The 21,258-nt window shown below is 39.4% G+C and overlaps 1 protein-coding gene across 3 annotated transcripts in view; it reads left to right on the plus strand.

The window, feature by feature from the left end:
* The window catches only part of LOC140126705 (dynein axonemal heavy chain 3-like), an 883,215-nt gene that overhangs the window by 517,613 nt on the left and 344,344 nt on the right, over positions 1–21,258 (plus strand). For all 3 annotated transcript variants that reach the window (XM_072146467.1, XM_072146468.1, XM_072146466.1), the window contains exon 43: positions 15,006–15,155. In XM_072146467.1, the coding sequence (XP_072002568.1) occupies positions 15,006–15,155 (150 nt within the window). The remainder of the gene's footprint in view (positions 1–15,005; positions 15,156–21,258) is intronic.

The raw sequence follows: 21,258 nt of genomic DNA on the forward strand, positions 1-21,258 counted from the left end.
GATGGTAGTTCGGAGGAGGAGGGGTGGGAGGAGGAGGAGGCATAGTAGGCCTGAAACACCTGGACCGAGGTAGGCCCCGCAATCCTCGGCGTCGGCAGTATATGAGCAGCCCCAGGGTCAGACTCGGTCCCAGCCTCCACCAAGTTAACCCAATGTGCCGTCAGCGATATATAGTGGCCCTGCCCGGCAGCACTCGTCCACGTGCCCGTGGTCAGGTGGACCTTGTCAGAAACGGCGTTGGTCAGGGCACGGATGATGTTGTCTGACACGTGCTGGTGCAGGGCTGGGACGGCACATCGGGAAAAGTAGTGGCGGCTGGGGACCGAATACCGAGGGGCGGCCGCCGCCATGAGGTTGCAAAAGGCCTCGGCCTCTACTAGCCTATAGGGCAGCATCTCCAGGCTAAGCAATCTGGAGATGTGCACATTAAGGGCTTGGGCGTGCGGGTGGGTTGCACTATATTTGCGTTTCCGCTCCAGCGTCTGGGGTATGGAGAGCTGAACGCTGGTGGATGCTGTGGAGGATCGTGGAGGCGACGATGGGGTTTTTGTGGCAGGGTCCTGGGCAGGGGGCTGACTAGCAGCTGACACAGGGGAAGGAGCAGTGGTGTGCACGGCCGGAGGTGAACGGGCTTGTTGCCACTGAGTGGGGTGTTTAGCATTCATATGCCTGCGCATACTGGTGGTAGTTAAGCTAGTAGTGGTGGAACCCCTGCTGAGCCTGGTTTGGCAAATGTTGCACACCACAGTCCGTCGGTCATCCGGTGTTTCCTTAAAGAACCTCCAGACTTCTGAAGATCTAGCCCTCGCCGCAAGAGCCCTCGCCACGGGAGCTTCACTAGTTGACACATTTGGCGCTGATGCACCAGCTCTGGCCCTGCCTCTCCGTCTGGCCCCACCACTGCCTCTTCCAACCTGTTCTGGTTGAGGACTCTCCTCCGTCTCAGAAGCACTGTGTTCACCCGGCCTCTCAACCCAGCTTGGGTCTGTCACCTCATCATCCTCCGAGCCCTCAGTCTGCTCCCCCCTCGGACTTCCTGCCCTGACAACAACTTCCCCACTGTCTGACAACCGTGTCTCCTCATCGTCGGACACCTCTTTACACACTTCCACTACGTCAAGAAGGTCATCATCACCCACAGACTGTGACTGGTGGAAAACCTGGGCATCGGAAAATTGCTCAGCAGCAACCGGACAAGTGGTTTGTGACTGTGGGAAGGGTCCAGAAAACAGTTCCTCAGAGTATGCCGGTTCAAATGCCAAATTTTCCTGGGAGGGGGCAGACTGGGGGGGAGGAGGCTGAGGTGCAGGAGCTGGAGGAGTGGCGATTCCGGTGACATGGGTGGACTGCGTGGAAGACTGACTGGTGGTGGACAAATTGCTCGAAGCATTGTCAGCAATCCACGACATCACCTGTTCGCACTGTTCTGGCCTCAACAGTGCTCTACCACGAGTCCCAGTAACTTCAGACATGAACCTAGGGAGTGTAGCTCTGCGGCGTTCCCCTGCTCCCTCATCAGCAGGTGGTGTCTCACCCCGCCCAGGACCACGGCCTCTGACCCCTGCAGTAGTTGGACGCCCACGTCCCCGCCCTCGTCCTCTACCCCTAGCCCTCGGGTTAAACATTTTTAAAATGAGAGTTATAACTTTTTTTTTTTTTTAACTTTTTTTGGTTTTTTTTTGTGTTTTTTGTTTTTTTTTGTGTTTTTTGTTTTTTTTTGTGTTTTTTGTTTTTTTTGAGTTTTTAAAACCAAACAATGCTATCCTATTGCTATGGCTATTTTCTAGCCAAATATCAAAGCACACTACTATGCCAGATGAGATGACACTGAGTTAGTGCCTAATTGAAATCCAACCCCTACTAAATTTTCCCACTTCGGTCTTTGCTATGGATATGTGCGTCACTAAGCGCAGAACACAGCAGTCGCAAGTCTCACTACAAATTGCTCAGAATTGGCTAGTACATGCACTGCAGAAAGTACAGCCACCAGCAGATCAACCAGAAATCAAATATATAGAACGCTACTGTAGGCGTAAGTAAGCTCTTTGTATTCTCCTATGGCTATTTTCTAGCCAAGTATCAAAGCACACTACTATGCCAGATGAGATGACACTGAGTTAGTGCCTAATTGAAATCCAACCCCTACTAAATTTTCCCACTTCGGTCTTTGCTATGGATATGTGCGTCACTAAGCGCAGAACACAGCGGTCGCAAGTCTCACTACAAATTGCTCAGAATTGGCTAGTACATGCACTGCAGAAAGTACAGCCACCAGCAGATCAACCAGAAATCAAATATATAGAACGCTACTGTAGGCGTAAGTAAGCTCTTTGTATTCTCCTATGGCTATTTTCTAGCCAAGTATCAAAGCACACTACTATGCCAGATGAGATGACACTGAGTTAGTGCCTAATTGAAATCCAACCCCTACTAAATTTTCCCACTTCGGTCTTTGCTATGGATATGTGCGTCACTAAGCGCAGAACACAGCGGTCGCAAGTCTCACTACAAATTGCTCAGAATTGGCTAGTACATGCACTGCAGAAAGTACAGCCACCAGCAGATCAACCAGAAATCAAATATATAGAACGCTACTGTAGGCGTAAGTAAGCTCTTTGTATTCTCCTATGGCTATTTTCTAGCCAAGTATCAAAGCACACTACTATGCCAGATGAGATGACACTGAGTTAGTGCCTAATTGAAATCCAACCCCTACTAAATTTTCCCACTTCGGTCTTTGCTATGGATATGTGCGTCACTAAGCGCAGAACACAGCGGTCGCAAGTCTCACTACAAATTGCTCAGAATTGGCTAGTACATGCACTGCAGAAAGTACAGCCACCAGCAGATCAACCAGAAATCAAATATATAGAACGCTACTGTAGGCGTAAGTAAGCTCTTTGTATTCTCCTATGGCTATTTTCTAGCCAAGTATCAAAGCACACTACTATGCCAGATGAGATGACACTGAGTTAGTGCCTAATTGAAATCCAACCCCTACTAAATTTTCCCACTTCGGTCTTTGCTATGGATATGTGTGCCACTAAGAGCTAAACACAACGGTAGCAAGTCCCCCTGCTAATTCCTCACAAAATGGTACTAGATGCAAATTAAAATAAAAAAAGTAGAACGTTATTGTAGCCCTAAGAAGGGCTGTTGGGTTCTTTGAGAATCACTCCTGCCTAACAGTAAGCTAATAGAACACCCTAACGCTTTCCCTGACCAGCAGCAGCTCTCTCCCTAGCGGCATCCAGACACAGAATGATCCGAGCAGCGCGGGCAGCGGCTAGTCTATCCCAGGGTCACCTGATCTGGCCAGCCAACCACTGCTATCGACGTGTAAGGGTACCACGTCATGCTGGGTGGACTGCAGAGTCTCCTGGCTTGTGATTGGCTCTGTTTCTGGCCGCCAAAAAGCAAAATGGCGGGAGCTGCCATTTTCTCGAGCGGGCGAAGTATTCGTCCGAGCAACGAGCAGTTTCGAGTACCCTAATGCTCGACCGAGCATCAAGCTCGGACGAGCATGTTCGCTCATCTCTACTCAAGACATGAGCATTGATCGAGTACATAGACATCCACACCCTAAACATCTAAATGAAGAAATTCCATGTGATGTTTTGGCGCAAATCCATTTCTACACAACTTAAGACTGCCTGATGACCATAGCCAGAAAACAAGCCACTTCTAAGATATTTCAATATATATAGACTTTTCGGCTATGACACTTTGAATTGGAAGACAGCCCATCACGGCTACACTCAGGGAACATCAAATACCCTATAAATGCAGATTCCCTACCAAGCTGCTGATCTCATGCCACAGCAACATCTACGTGGTCAAATCAGCAGAAAAAGGATCAGCCTTACAAAGGAAATGGGGCATACCTATCCTGGAAAACCTCTACAAAGGAAGAAACCTGCCATTGACCATCGCAGAAGAATGGCACACAGTCAGGTCTAAATCAAAGAAGCACAGATGAAAAACTCGGTTCAGTGCACACCTGGATAGTCCGACTTTGTCACCACTGGACTGTTAACTATATATCCAAACTGTTTCTTACACCCCCAACTGAGCAGCCCTTTAGCTTAAGAGTTTGTTTATGTGTGAACACTTTGGTTGCCTGCTATGTTTGTTCTTGTTCTTTGTTTTGACAGGCTCCATATATACATGTAGATTTACTAAAGGTTCTCCTCACAAGGTTCTCACATTCCAAATATATATCATTGGTACTACGCTACACATAGGGTTGCATGGTTAGCAAGTACTTATGAGGTGTCATGGTTATAAAGATTCCATCAATGAATGTAAATGGGCTCAATAACCATTTTAAAAGGTCTCACATATGGAAGGAGGTGTGCAAACAGACATGTGATGTACTATATGTACAATAAACCCTTCTAAAGGCAGATGCTATGCATAGGTTTCACAACCCTACTTCCCCCCATGTGTAGCAATCTCACTTATCCATCACTCACTACGATCTCAAGAGCAGAAGAGTTGCAATTGTGATTAAAATCTCAGTTTCCATATATGCACAAAACAGGCGGCAAATTCATTTCTTCCGCAAAATGCAACAACTCATACAAAAACATGCACAAGGAAAGATTATTATACGCAGGGACTTTAACATCATCCTCAATCCAATGATGGATTGCTCATCAAACCCCTTAAGACGGCCCCAAAGCCTAAGTCAAGATATAGGGCTTCTCGATCTGTATGATATTTGGAGAGCACACATAAGGGGTACATTCATCAAACAAAGGTTTCAAGACAGATAGCAAAGAGTATATGAATCAGAAGCCATAATGCAGGAGATAGGTAGATTGGAATTAATCAACAAAGATATAGCTACAGACTTGGTTAAAAAACAATTATGGCTATTGCTTCACTGGTGTCTTCCCAAAGGAAAATCAGGAGGCAGTAATAGTTACCATACCAAAATAGGGCAAGGCACCAGATTGCCCTCAGAATTTTAGACCAACTTTTCTCCTAAACATTGACTTGACACCAAAGTATACGCTAAGGTCTGGAGCAACGTAAAATACCCTCCGTTTTCCTAGTTCTAAATACCAAGAAGGCATCTGACCGAAAACACTGGCCCTTGGAAAAATGAGCTTCAGGGGTCCATTCATAGATGCCATCAGAAACTTGTACTCAGATCCATCTGTTATGGTCTATACCAATGGTACATTGTCAAAACCTTTTGTTATAACCAATAGCACTAGACAGGGATGCCCTCTATCCCTGTTGATCTTCAACTTATCCCTGGAACCCCTAGCATATGCCATACAACACTCTCCCACAATACAGGGAGTTCAGGTGGGAGAAAGAGACCATATTATCTCTTTATATATGGACGATATCATCTTTATGCTGACCAATCTTGAAAAGGCCTTAGAAGCAGTCTAGAAGAGTCATTAGAATGACTCTAATCCAAAATTTCGGCCATATTTCCTACTAAGCTCAATGCAACCAAAACCCAAGGACTCCATTTCCATGCTCAATAAGGAAGTCTCTTGGTTAAGATAAATCACAGCATATAAGATGCTGTTACTCCCTAGGCTCTGTGCTTATTTCGTACCTTTCCCAGATAGGTTTTTTTTGCCAGAGCCCAAAGTATTATGTCCTGTTACATCTGGAAAGGCAACAAACCATGCATCTCACATAAGATTCTATCTAAACACAAACTCACAGGGGGATTGGGAGCTCAAAATATTAAAGGGTATTATTCAGCCACTGTACTACAACAAGCAACTCAATGGTTTCATACTAAGCCCTTATTACCATGGATACAAATAGGTAAATCCATGGCAGCAGATAAAAATCTAGATATTTTCCAGAAGCCTCCCTGTGAAATTTACCCCATGCTAAAACCTTACTTCCCTCTTCTGGATGTATGGGCACACACAGAACATACCCACTCCACTACCCTCCAAGTGTCCGTAGTAAGGTTGGAGATGGTAGAATATTCGCTCCAAGATATAACCTTGCAGCAATTGAAGAAGACAGGTATTAAGACAATAGCTCAGATGTTAGAACAGGATAATGTCATGCCCTTTGCAAAATCGTTTCAACATACCTAGCACAGATTTGTTTACATTTCTTAGATTGAAGCATTTTTTTATTGATAAGCTTAAGGTCCCATCAAATGGAATTGACACTCATCTTTACAAATTACTTCAAAGACCTATGAAGGGCCTTCTGGCTCTATACTCCCATCTGACTTCTTGCTCCCAATTTCATAACTACTATACCTACAGAGAGATCTCTGATGGGAGAGAGATCTAGGTCACTCTATTTCGCCCAATAATTGGGGGAAAGCTACTACTCTGCTTCACGGAGCTCTTAAATGTACAGCTTGTATTGAAAATGCGATCAAGTTTATGATGTGATGGTACTATACCCCAGACAGCATACAACAGGCTTATCTGAACTCCTCTCCTCTCTATTGGAGAGGTTGCAGGATGTGGGGATGCTTGTTCATACATTTTGGCACTGTCCCATTATACAGCCCAGCTTTAGTATTACTGGGAGTGGAACTCCATTTCCTTACTGTGAAGCAATGAATATTTAGCTGCAAAATACTAGTGATTTCCAAACTTTTTATTGCAAGACATTGGAAATCCAACACCAGTCCCCCATTGAATGAGCTAACTACAAGCGTAGATATCACCCATGAGTATATAAAAACACTATCTCATGGATTACTCTGTAATCAACCAATTGCAACCATTTGGTCCCCTTGGGTAAAATTTCTAGCCAAAAAGTAAAAAGAAGGAGGCTTTGGCACATATTATATAAGGAGGGTATATATATATATATATATATATATATATATATGTATATATATATATGTAAGAGCTTGTGAGGAATCAAGCCATGATTTTGCAAGCCATATGATACCTGATGTTGTGAACTTTATGTGTAGATTATGAGCCTAATGTCAATTGATGTAGTTTAGTTAGTCAATGTTTTGACTTGTTTGGAGTATATGCCCAAGCCTACGGACCTTCAAAATGTCAGTCAAAGAAACCAGCTATCTAATGGGATTTCCTACTACATACAGAATTTGGCTGCCTAATATTGATGATATCTTTATGCTAATATTTGTTGATACCAGTCTTGTGAAATCCCATACTTGCATGTCTATATTCCTAACTGTATGTTCTTATATTGAATGTTCTAATAAAAATGATTCAAACTAAAAATGCTGGTTATTATAACTTATAAAAAATTGGTAACTATATATCAAATAAGGGGGCACATATATTATAATATATTACAAAATTACATAATATATTTTGTGCCTGAGGTGCATATTTACTGAGGATTTTACTGGGGCATGCCCTATACCATCCAAACCCACAGGTTTCCTTGCTTTATAGTTTGGATTGTGGGACATGTTAAGATTTAATTTTGGTTGGATGTACAGGAATTAATTTGGTAATACAGCTGTTCTTTATTTTATAGTAACACTGTACATATAGATAGATGGATAGATTGATGTATCCATTTCCTAAGGTATTTCACTTCCAAAATATAGTTGGAACCTTAGTAACTAGGATTTTTTTTTAATTTAATATGGTGCATGCTTATTTCAGAGAACAGAGTTGAAACATAACTAGCCCACTAACATGAGTGGGGCAGTATTTGGGAAACAATAGACCTTTTCTGACTCTCTTTAACTTAATATTAGTTATAAATAGTCAAAGAAAAGTGATGAGAATGTGAATGCATATCCTGGTAACAAGGTATATTCTATGTAGCATTTCCCTACATTCGTATGTTCTTCAAAAGCAAAAACTTGAAATAGTATAACACAATGGCTCTGTAACGTCCGTGCCTATGTCACACTATCTGCAGTTGGCAGAATAGACGTTTATTTGTGTGTGTACTGTGGCTTATTGTGTGCCTTTGGATTAACTGAGCCACACCCTGCTACTTGCATTTTAGGGTTACTAGCCTGATGGACAGTTCCCCCAGAGTGCAGCTGGATGCATGTCTGGGAACGGCCTTATATACCTGCCAATTCCCATCAGACATGGCTGGTTATTTTTAGTCAAGTCTTACCTGTGTATCTAGTGCTCTTGCTGTCTTGTTTTCTATTCTGTGTTTTGTATCTGATTCTGTACCTGGTTTGTTTGTCTCCACTTGTCTGCCTGTATCTGGACCTGACCTGTATATTACCCTCTTGATCTGTTGTTTTATCCCTGTCTTAGTCCTGTTTTTGTATTTTGTGCACCAGTGTGAACACTGGTCTATACCTGTATCCCGGTTACCTGTCCACTCCACCATCCAGCAGCTGCCAGAGGAAGTAAGTCTTCCTGTTATCTTGTAGGGTCGCTCAGGGACCGTCAGGTTCCTCATAGTGGGTTTGTCCTTGTCAGGGCGGTTTATCTGCTTTAGTTAGGGCCTTAGCCCGTTGGGACGTCGCAGGGTGAGTTTGCCACCACTTACATAGTCTGACAGCTAGCTCCAAGCCTGGTTGTGTTTGCTGGACAGGTGCTGACAGGCTCTTCATTGTTAATTGTCAGGAAGTACGGATTGACATATAGTTCTAATAAAATACATGTGCCTGTTAAGTGGACCACTGTCTGTTACCAGGCCATATAAGATCTGAACCAGTCACTAAGTAAAACTAGTAGCAAATTAATAATACAGGTGGAAATGAATTGCTCACCAGTTGAATCTGAAAGCGCATGGAGAGAACTAAGAAGAATAAGACTGCTTCAGGCAACAAAGAGAAAGGGAAATGAAACTTCAGAAGATGTTGTTAGAAATGTCACTATTAACTAATCCGTGTTTGAGAATAAATCTCTGGCAAACAGTCTCTATTTGTGTTTTAGGCATATTGACCTAGGACTAGTTGTTTTATTTAAAGTGCTTAGCACAAGTTGTTTTACATGATTTACTTGCTCATTTTATATTTTATTTAAAGTAAACCTCTCCAAAACAGCACCTCTTTGGGGGAGACCATCTGGCAGATCTGCTGCAAGAGCATCTCTGTAGATTAGTTCTCTGGGCACCACACCCAGGTAAATGCTCTGTTGAAAGCTGGGTGATTGATAGTCAGTAACCACTCTGTCTGATGGGGTTGTCAAAAGTTTCACTTGGAATCACAGCATCACGGGCAGAATCCAGACACACTCCATATTAACTGACTAGTGATATCATTCTGGACCTGTAAATGACTCTGTCTTTGACTGTGGCTTGTGTGATTCTGCTGTGATATTGCTTTGATTCTGACCTTTCACTTGGACCAGACCATTCTTCTGTTTTAGGATTCTGTACTTTACTGCCTTTTTTATTTTTGACCAATTTTAGAGTTATATACCTTTTATTAAATATAAACATTTAAAAACAAATCAACAATAACTCCTAAAATACATCTTCAAGATAAAATCTCGGTTTAAAAATTACATATTTTTGGGTAACACATTTTCTTTAAATCAACAATACAATGTGCAATTATTTTTTCTTTTATAAACTTAACACATTGGCTCATAATCCGATATGAAATGCAGCAGCACTATTCTTAAGTTTTACACATTTTGCTTGGTTGCTAATGTTTGTACGATCATAAATAATATAGTTTCATTCTCATCTTTGTCTTCCAGATTCTTCAGTGAATCGTGTGAGGCCTTGTAGTTTATTTGTGCAGCTATATTATGACACACAAAGGCATTAAATGCAATAACAGAATAAAAGCTCTTATATGTCATTTATAGTGTAGAAATTAAGGTGTCATTTAGTCATCATCAACTTTTCTTACAAAAAAAAGTAAGGACACCCTTTACTACTGGAGATTATTGCCTTCCAGTGAATAATAAAGCAATGAAATGTAGTGGTAGTCAGGTCCCCACACAGCATATTCAATACAAACATGCTACATTACCTTTGGAATATGTCTGACTTAAAAATAAGGAAGTACTGTAGTAGAAAACACTCATATAGCTGGGGTTACACACAAACCTTTCTCTTTTACTTTAACCTTATAATTAAGTTAGCCAATCACGTTACATTAATGGATGCATATTGTCAGTGCATCCATGACTGACAATAGATTATGTATCCCCACTCCTTTGAAAAGTTTAACCCCTTAACGACCTGGCCCTTTTTTGTTTTTTCATTTAATTTCCATTTTTCCCTCCCCACCTTCAAAAATCTATAACTTTTTTATTTTTACACGTATAGAGCCCTGTGATGGCTTGTTTTCCATGTAATAAATTTCACTTTATATTGATGGTATTTAATATTCCATGAAAAGCTGGAAAAAAATTCCAAATGCAGTGAAAATTGTGAAAAAACACATTTGCTTGCGGGCTTGGATTTGCCCTTTTCGGGTGCTAATAACTTTTTCATACTTCATTGTAGAGAGCTGTGGGTGGTGTCATTTTTAAAAAATGTTGATGCTGTTTTCATTGCTATCATTTTTAGGAGTGTATAAAATTTTTTATATTTTTTAAAATTGAAAAAAGTGCTATTTTTAATTTTGGGCACTATTTTCCGTTACGGGGTTAAATACAGTGAAAGCCTGTTATTATATTTTGAAAGATTGGACATTTTTGGACATGGCAATACCCAATGTGTTTATGATTTTTACTGTTTATTTATATTTATATCAGTTCTAGTGGGTTGATTTGAATTTTTGATCTATTTTTTAAATTCTAATTGTTTTTACTTTTTTTGTTTTTATTTTTACTACTTTTCAGATCCCCCGAGGGTACTTTAACCTTAGGTTGTCTGACGGATCCTACCATACACTGACCCAAGGCTGTCAAAGCAATGGATCGCCGCTCCCCGATGACGTCACAGGGAGCGGCAATCTGTGGCAAGATGGCAAGATGGCCAAAGATGCTAGCACCGATAGCTGCAGCAAAGGCAGCAAAGAATTACTGGCTATGGAGAGGACTCAACCCGTGAGCCCTCACCATGCACCCGCACCTTACACACACCAAACTATTATGGTACACGTTGGGAAGAGGTTAAAGGAAATCATCCATTTATAAAGCAAAAAGCCATCACCTAAGCTCCTCTTCATCTTGAACCCGGTGCTGTTCTTCACTAAGCTTGACATGCTGGTATCACCTAGAAAAGAAAGTTCTAAAAAGCAGCAAGGAGCACAAGGACATAGGAGAAGGAGGGGGCAAGAACATGCATAATTAGCAGTTTGGAGCATCGGACATCTTGTCCCTGTGCTCTCTGCTGCTTTTTATAACTTTCTTTTCTAGGTGATCCTAGTGTGTCAAGCTTTTTTTAAATGGTTGGTTTTCTGGAATAAACTCTCAAGTATTCAATGAATCAGTTATAGTCTACTGCTGTAATGCATTTCACCAAAAGCTATTAGCAGAGCTCAAGCAGAAAGGTAGGAACCAGAGTAATGGACAAAAAAGGCAACATGTAAATAAGAAAACAGTTAAAAATGTGGTGTTCATGATTTGGGTTCAATTAAAAAAACTGCTGACACATTCCATTTAAGGAGTTTGCATTGCGGAAAGTCAACACTATGAATATTGTTTTGGTCTATACCTTCCCAGAACATATACATTACACAAAGTAAGGGAAAATCCTAGAAACAGAAAAAAAATGTTTAGAAAAAAGTGATATATTTCTGGTTTTAATAAATAAAAAAAGTACATTTATAATGACTTCCCATGAAAGGGGTTCCAGAAGTTCCATAGAAGTAACTAGAGTGCATCTCTAACCTGCTTATTAGTGCTGTACTCTATTTGGTACAGTTTTCTCCTTTTTCCTCATTAGGATTAACTTCATGAGGTAAGTGTGGAGAAGAGTGTTGGATGGGATAGTTATTCCCCAAATCGGTGATCAGCCACTTAATATAAATGTGGGAACGGGCAACCAACACTCATACTATAATAGTTTTTTTTGCTTTCTCTTCTCAAAGTTGAACATACAGGAACCTGAATAGATGAATACGTGGGATTAACCATTAATTCAACAATAGTGAAAAGCTAGGACCTGGCGTAGAAATAAACACTGCGCAGCCACCTGCCGCATACATTATAAAGCTGAAGCCTCTTGATGTATCTGGCTGTGCAGTTGTATGTTAAATACCCCCCCCCCCTCAATATCTCTTCCTCTTGGAATTGTGTACTGCTACCCTCATATACTCCTGTAAAGTTTTTCAGTACACCTCTTCTGTATTTCCTTCATATTGTATCACTATCTATTCTCTCAATATCTGACCCAGATATGTAGACACTACCATGTCCTCAACATCTTTCCATAATCCTGAATCAAGCATTCCAGGATGGATGGATGTAAAAAGGGAATGGTAAAATATTTTACTGTTTTTTGGGACACATGTTTGGAATTGAATAAAAGTTGTGCTTTAGATCTCTGCAATACTCCTTCAGTGAATTCACATTTTATACATAAGGCAGAGAATGAACATTTCATTATTCTTCACATACAGTGAATCTTGAACATAGATGATGTTCATCATAGTCTGTAGGCAGCAGGTTACATGGCAATAGGAGTTCAGTAAGCAGAATGATGTAACTAATTATTTTTTTAATTTAAATCTCTGGTCTTTTTCTATGCTGAGAATTCATATGTAGGTTGTCTAGGATAGGTGGTCCTAACTTTGATAGACAGCCTTCTTTTTATAACTGTGCATGCAGAGTGAGTCATTACTTATTAGAAGGACCAACCTATGACTTCTTAGCACAGAAAGAAAAAATATATGAACATAAAAAATTGTACAAACTGTTTTTCAAGACAAAACAAAATATCTTCTCAACTTCCAACGTCTCGATAACATGCAGCCTACAGATTTCATTTCATGGATAAAGAAAGGCAATGAAGCCATTAAGGCTGATATATGTAGAGAAATGTCACCATTTGAACATTTGGGCATGCTACATTTGTAGAGAAACAAAAAATAAATAAATTGCCCCAAAAAAACACACATACAAAATTGAAACAAGCAACACGTGTAAATGAATAAATATTTATAATTTTATATATAATTATAAATATTTATCACACCCTAATGCACTGTGTATGGGGTGGATTAAGACTGTCATAGACCCTGGGCTGAATGAATAGTATAACCCTTACAATTCTGGAATCACTTCCTATGTACGGTGCTATAATCAAGCTTCTTGGGGAATGGAGAATGCATCCTTTCTGCCTGCTTTTAGTCTGTGATTCCAAGACATTTGGAGGACCATTACAGGTCCTGGAATGGCTCTTGTGTACATGTGTATTGAGAGCAGGAACATATGTACAAGGATTTTATATGTGAAGATTCTTCTCAGTATTAAATTTAGTGTGTGAAGGCTTGGGCCCTGGGCTATCACCAAAACCACCTAAATTATATTCCACTACTGACTGTGTGTTAAGTTTTAGATAAAATAAATAGAAAACTTTATTAATCCCCACTTAGGGAAATTTGAAGACACTTCAGCAGTAAAAGAAAAAATAAACCAAATAAACATTACATACTATTTACACATGCAAAAACAATAGACACACAATACCAGCAAGCTCTTTTTTATACAATGCAATTGCAAATATTACAAAAGATCTTCTATAGCGCTCTTTACAGATCTTCATCTGAATAATCATTTCTGCAAAAAATAAATGCTTGGTTATTTTTACAAATGCTATTAAATTGTATCTTACATTTTACTGCATGTACTTAAGTACCTTAATTGTAAGAAATAACATTATATCAGTGATTGTCATGGGGGTTCCTGTGACCCATGTCCCGGGGTACAGGCGCACCGCAACAGCACTCTCCTCTCATCATTCCAGCGATAGTCCCCTTGCTCCTGCAGGCTTGTCCCCGCCTCCTAGGGTGTGGCGTTCTGAGATTTAAAGGCCCAGCGCACCGATAATTGGCGCTGGCCGGCCGCCTTCCCTGTTAAATTCCCGGCCCCTTCCTGTGTCCTCTGACGGATCTTTGTGCTCTATGTCTGAGACAATTCTGTGTTCCCTGTCCTTTGCAATTATACTGATTTCCCATTTTGACCTCGATTCCATTCCTGACTCTTATCCTGTGCTGTCTGCCTCAACCTTCTGCCTGTTCTCGACCACGTTTCTGTCTCACAGCTTTGTACTACACCTTGGCCACCACCGTGGACAAAGTCGCGCCTGTGGAGCGACCTGGTGAGACTCCGCTCCCATTTGTCGGCTTACGTCATCGTCAGCGGTGGTCCAGTGGGTCCACTACCCCTGGTTCCTGACAGTCATATTGACCTAGCGACCCCCCTGGATAACAATAAAAACATTTTGATGAAAATGCATTAGCGTAGTTATGAAACTTCCCGGGTAAAAGTACAGAAAATAAAGAGTACATTCTCACTGTTGTATAGTATGTATACTTAACAATCTGAACTCTAATAATGAACACTATTCCAATATTGTATATATTGTATTAAAAACTCTACTGTAGCATCAACCCTCCCAAGAAACAAGAACAGAGAACGGAACACAATGGGATTGTCTTGTACCAATAGGTCCTATAAACCATTTTCTTCATTAAAGTGGTAATCTTACTTTAAAAACATCAATTTTTCTGTTGCTTTTCCCCTTTCAGAAAAAAAAACAGGATTTAAGTACCTGAAAACAATTATCCTTAAGGCTTACAAATTAAAACATTTCCTTGTATTGTCAGATAAGCTGAAGACTGTTGGTTGCATTTCTCAGCGTTTGATTAATCCTACTGCCTGCTATTCACTTTTCATGTCAGTGCTTAACAAAGGTTTGAGCTGAAATAGTTCACGAAGCTTATTTACCTCCGAATGCCCTGCCACCTTTGATTAAATTCCATGTGGATTTATAACTATCGCTTTACAATGCTAGGTGACCTTTAAGGCACATCTGATAAAATCCAGAGGTCACAAATTGTTAAAGTTAAAATTGTTTCTTAGAATTATGTAACTTGGAAGAACTACCCCCACTCCTTCCCCTTCTTTTTTGCTGTTAAAAGTTAACTGGAAATTAACATGAACTAAATTAATGGTTTAATTTTACAGGAGAAAGAAGAGGGTGTACGGTCCTCCACTGGGGAAACAAGCTTTTGTCTTTGTTGATGACCTAAACATGCCTGCCAAGGAGAAATATGGTGCCCAGCCTCCCATTGAACTGCTTAGGCAATGGATTGACCACGGCTACTGGTTTGACAGGTGCAATAAATATTAATTAGCGTGCTTGGCTACAGAGGAGTAATGATATACACTGTTTCTCTGAAGCGTTAAATTGTTGTATTAGTCTTTATAATTTCTCATCTGCTCAGACACAACAGGAAAACATTTTGAATTACAAGATTCTTCGCAACATAAAGGAATGGAGATTCACACATTGTAGTAAATTACAGTTTAACAACAATTTGTTACTGTCTAAAAGCATCTTACTTACTTTTCAAGTCAATATTTATTTTGAAGGCAGTTGGTGAATACTTTACTAGATATCTGGTATTTAAGTGTATTTACTATAGGACATGAATATTGCTTATTTTTGGAATGTGTGCATTTTAAGGATGTTTTTTTTCCTAAAAATAGCCATTTAATCTGTCTGGCAATAGATATTCAAAACATACAGGTCGTAACATCCATTTATGTAATAACAGACATTAAAAAAAATGTTTGCTGGATTGAACCTAAGTGGCAAGCTCTCAAAAATGTTTTCGTATATAGGTTTCTTTATTTTTGATTCTTTTGCCTCAACACTCAAAGTAATTGGACCTCAAGTCATGGAATACTGTTTTGCTATAGAAAATGTCTCTCCAGATCAACCATTTGACTACTTCTGTTTTGTCCTAACCACGGATGTAAAGTCCTCCAACAGAACCCAATATTTCATCAAAGAAAAAGGGTTGAAACATTCAGCTCTGTAAAAACAGCTTGCACCTTTATTAATCCATTTGTAAATAGATATAAAATTTCAAGAAATAAGCTGACACGTTTCTGGTGTACTAGACACCCGGTTAATTATAAATTACTCTCTATGATACTAATGAGTCCTGCACCTGTGTGACCACGGTCAGATTTCTGTCCACTGAAAGTAAACATAAAAGCTTTCCATAGAAGGACAGCAAGCAGAGATCTAGAAAACAGTGATGAATTGATACAGAAAGTATATTGGAAAATTTTATAACTTTTCGTTATTCAAACAATAACATTAATTTACCTAAATAAGAATACCCCCATTTTTATATATAGAACGATGCATGTACTCTTAGACAAATACAGGCGGTCCCCTACTTAAGAACACCTGACTTACATACGACCCCTAGTTACAAACGGACCTCTGGATGTTGGTAATTTACTGTACTTTAGCCTCAGGCTACAATAAACAGCTATAACAGTTATCACAGGTGTCTGTAATGAAGCTTTAGTGTTAATCCTGGTTCTAATGACAATCCAACATTTTAAAAATCCAATTGTCACAGAGACCAAAAAAAATTTGGCTGGGGTTACAATGATAAAGTATACAGTTCCGACTTGCATACAAATTCAACTTAAGAACAAACCTACAGAACCTATCTTGTATGTAACCCGGGGACTGCCTGTATTGGAAATGTACCTTGTGACAGAGTATTATGAAGTCATATCCTTTTGAAAAGTTGATCATCATTATCCAGCCATTTCCAGTGAGGAAAGAATACCTGTATGTATCTATGATATTTATTTTAACACAGATGGTATACAATGGCATAATATAGCTGAACCATGCATTTGGGGTCAATTGGCTATTAGGGAAGAACTATAATCTTAAAACTCCTTTTTGTCTATCTAGATTAAAAGTTATTTTAAGATTCTTTTGAAGTGCTTCTAATATTATACTTTTTTATATCTGAAATTTTCTATAGGTGATAAATAAGGCATAGAGCAGTAGAACTAAGGTTCTAAGTAGGAAGTCCCTAACAATCAGAATTTTGGTGGTTGTGCTTTCCTGCTCCACATATGATAAGTATGATGACTTTATCTAAACCTATCGCCAGGTTCCTATAAAGTTGTTGTATAAAATCAGGGCCTACTTTCTCTATATACAGTAGCTTGTAGCTACAGTATACACATGACACATGACAAAATTGCAACAAGGCCCAGGAGAATGTAGGAACCCAAAGGCCCCAATGTGACATAATGGGTCTTCAGTACTATGAATTAGGAATGAATGATACAAAACCAGATACACATGCAATACATATTACTACCTGGACTTCCTAGAAAATTTTATGCAGTATAAACACAATAACAAGCAAAATGCTAATTCCCATACAAGGACTCACATTTCATTGCGTTGTGTGCATTATTACATACAGGAAAATAAATCAATTAATTGTTTACACCTGAAATATGAGGAAAACAACAGTATATTAGTAGGACTCATGACATTAATTAAGTGCTGATATTTACAGAAACCTTAATTAAAACGGTTTACACTGGTGCCTGAGAGACCCTTTAGAGATAATTTGTTATTGGATATTTCTACTAACACTTACTTATGCGATAAATAATGTATGCTTCAACAGTAAAAAAAATTTAAAATTCTTTATTTGTGCATTTTTGAAGAAAACAAAGACAATTAATTAGTCCAAAACTTCCCATCCCATAGGTAGGTCTGTTTCACTTTGATTCTTACAAAACTGTGTTTATATTTCTTTTGCTTCATTAGTTTAACCCCTTAACGCCACAGCCCTTTTTCGTTTTTGCGTTGTCATTTTTCACTCCCCACTATCAAAAATCTAGAACTTTTTTATTTTTCCATGGACAGAGCTGTGTGATGGCTTATTTTCTGCGTAACAAATTACACTTCAAAATGGTGGTATTAAATATTCCATGCCGTGTACTGGGAAGCGGGAAAAAAATTCCAAATGCAGTGAAATTGGTAAAAAAACGCATTTGTGCCGTATTCTTGTGGGATTGGATTTTACGGATTTCACTGTATGCCCCAAATGGCAAGTCTTCTTTATTCTTTGGGTTGGTACAATTGTGGGGATACCAAATTTGTATAGGTGTTATAATGTTTTCATACATTTAAAAAAATTAAAACCTCCTGTACAAATTTTTTTTTAGGCTTTTGCTGTCTTCCGGCCGTAATAATAACTTTTTTAAACTTTGGTGTACGGAGCTTTGGGAGGTGTCGTTTTTTGTCGATTTTGATTACATTTACAATGTTATCACTTTTAGGACTGTGCAACCTTTTGATCACTTTTTATAGAATTTTTTATTTTTTTTAAAATGGCAAAAAAGTGCCATTTTCGAAACCGTTATCATATATTTATAGACCAAGCATTTTTGGACGTGGTGATACCTAAAGTGTTTATGATTTTTACTGTTTAATTATATTTATATCAGTTCTAGGGAAAGGGGGTGACTTGAGTTTTTAGGTTTTTTATTATAATTTTTTTTAAACTTTTTATTTTTATTTTTACTATTGGCAGCCGGCATCTTTTTTTTAAGCCGCCGACGGTGATCAGCGGGAAAACACCTGCGATTGGTTCCAGCACCAATAGCGGGTGTTACCGGTAAGCCTTTGCTGCAATATGCAGCAAAGACTTACCGGCTATGGAGAGGGCTCGGCCCGTGAGCCCTCTCCATGCACCTGCACCCGGCATGTGACGTAATACTACGTCACATGTCGGAAAGGGGTTAATAGAGTCAAGTTATCAGGCATTGCTATTACTTAAGTAATGAAATAGTTTTGGGTTTGTGGTAATAATTAAAGATGGGCAAGCCCAACGCTTTAACCCCTTAAGGACTAGGACACTTTAGGACTGAAATACCAAGCCCGATTTTTAACCCCTTCACGACTTGGCCTTTTTTAGTTTTTTCACTTCCATTTTTCACACCCCACCTTCAAAAATCTATAACTTTTTTATTTTTCCACATAAAGAGCTCTGTTATGGCTTATTTTCTGCGTAACAAATTGCACTTCGTAGTGACGGTATTTAATATTCCATGGCGCGTACTGGGAAGCGGGAAAAAAATTCCAAATGCAGTGAAAATGGTGAAAAAACACATTTGCGACGTTTTCTTGTGGGCTTGGATTTCACAGCTTTCACTCTGCGTCCCAAATGACATGTCTACTTTATTCTTTGGGTTGCTACGATCACAGGGATACCACATTTGTACAGGTTTTATAATGTTTTCATACATTTAAAAAAATTAAAACCTCCTGTACAAAATTTTTTTTTTGATTTTGCCATCTTCTGGCGCTAATAACTTTTTCATACTTTGGTGTACGAAGCTGTGGGTGGTGTCATTTTTTGCGACTTTTGATGGCGTTTTCATTGCTATCATTGTTAGGACTGTGCGACCTTTTGATCACTTTTTATTAATTTTTTTATATTTTCCAATATGGCAAAAAAATGTCATTTTTGACTTTGGACGCTATTTTCCGTTACGGGGTTAAACGCAGTGAAAAACCGTTATTATATTTTGATAGATCGGACATTTTCGGACGCGGTGATACCTAATGTGTTTATGATTTTTACTGTTTATTAATATTAATATCAGTTCTAGGGAAAGGGGGGTGATTTGAATTTTTAGGTTTTTTTAATATAATTTTTTTTTTTTTAACTTTTTTTAACTTTTACTTTAACTATTTTTCAGACTCCCTAGGGTACTTTAACCCTAGGTTGTCTGATCGATCCTACCATATACTGCCATACTGCAATATGGCAGTATATGGGGATTTTACTCCTCATTCATTACAATGTGCTGATAGCACATTGTAATGAATAGGTTAAAACGAGACAGCTTCGGGCCTTCGTGAGGCCCGATGCTGTCATGGCAACGGATCACCGCTCCCCGTGACGTCATCGGGGAGCGGAGATCCGCGCCAAGATGGCGGCGCCCATGCGGCGCCATCTTTTTGAAGCCTCCGGCAGCATTGCCGGTGGCGATCGCGGTGAAAGCACCCGCGATCGGTGCTAGCACCGATCGCGGGTGTTACCGGTAAGCCTTTGCTGCAATATGCAGCAAAGACTTACCGGCTATGGAGAGGGCTCGGCCCGCGAGCCCTCTCCATGCACCGGGACCCGGCGCGCGCCGTACTAGTACGGCGCGCGTCGGGAAGGGGTTAAAATCTGCCCTAAGTCATTGTAAGTGGTTATAACTTTGGAACGCTGTAACATATGCAGGGGATTTTGAGATTGTTTTCTAGTCACACAAAGTACATCAAATTAGCTGAAAATGAGATGATATCTTTTGTGTGTAGTTATGAAAAAAACTGATATTTGCCAAAGAGTTTGAAAAATTCTCCATTTTCAAAGTTCAAAATTCTTTTCTTTATAGGCAGATAGTCATACCAGCCGAATAACTTAATTACTAACATTTCCCAAATGTCTGCTTTATGTTGGCATGTTTTTTATGCATCTTCTCATTTTTCTAGACTGCTGTGGGGCTCAGAATTTTGGGTGGAATTTTTACATTTTTATGAATATTGTCTAAGCCTATATTTATATTACACCATTATAGAAACTACAACCACTATAGAAACCACTATAGAAAACACCGTAAGCCCAAAAATTAAACAATTAGAATGGATAAAATGACGGAAAGCTCGACAAAGTTTGATACCCAGTTTCTCCTGAGTATAACGACACCCCATACTCCGTTTTGGTAAGCTACTTTATGGGCGCATGTCCAGGCATAGAAGGGAAGGAGCGCCATTCAGAGAAAAGTTGCATTGTAACATTTTACAATCTATACAATGTTTATTTTTTTTAATGTGGACATATGGGGGCTTACTTTTTCCGGGATGAGATCCACTTTTCAGATACATCATTTAAAGGGATTCAATAGCTAACTGGTAAGATTTTATTAACTCTTTTTTGGTGGGGATAAGACTGTTTTAGGGCTTGATTTTTGCAGCATAAGCTGTACTTATTATTGGTATCATGTCAGTCTAAATGTCACTTTTTGATCACTTTTTATCCTGTTTTTATGGGGTTGGGTGTGAAAATATCTCAAAGTTTTAATGTTTTTTTCCCCTTTTTTTGCTGTTCACATTCGGGTTCAGATACTATTTTATTTTATTGTACAGGTTGTTATGGATGTGGTGATAATCAACATGTAGTGGGTTTCTTGTTTGGAAAGCAGCATCCCAAGTCTTGTACTTTGTAAAAGTTAAGGACTTGCATATGAATAAGCATTAAAATAGGTTATAAGTATTTCCATGGCCTAAGATGCCTGGGGGTATGGATAATTCCTGTGGCAATATCAAAAGGGCTGATAAAAAAATTTCAAAATAGGATTTTTACCCTAAATATCTCAAATCATT

The sequence above is a fragment of the Engystomops pustulosus genome, chromosome 4, assembly GCF_040894005.1.
Source record: "Engystomops pustulosus chromosome 4, aEngPut4.maternal, whole genome shotgun sequence".
Classification (NCBI taxonomy): Eukaryota; Metazoa; Chordata; class Amphibia; order Anura; family Leptodactylidae; genus Engystomops; species Engystomops pustulosus.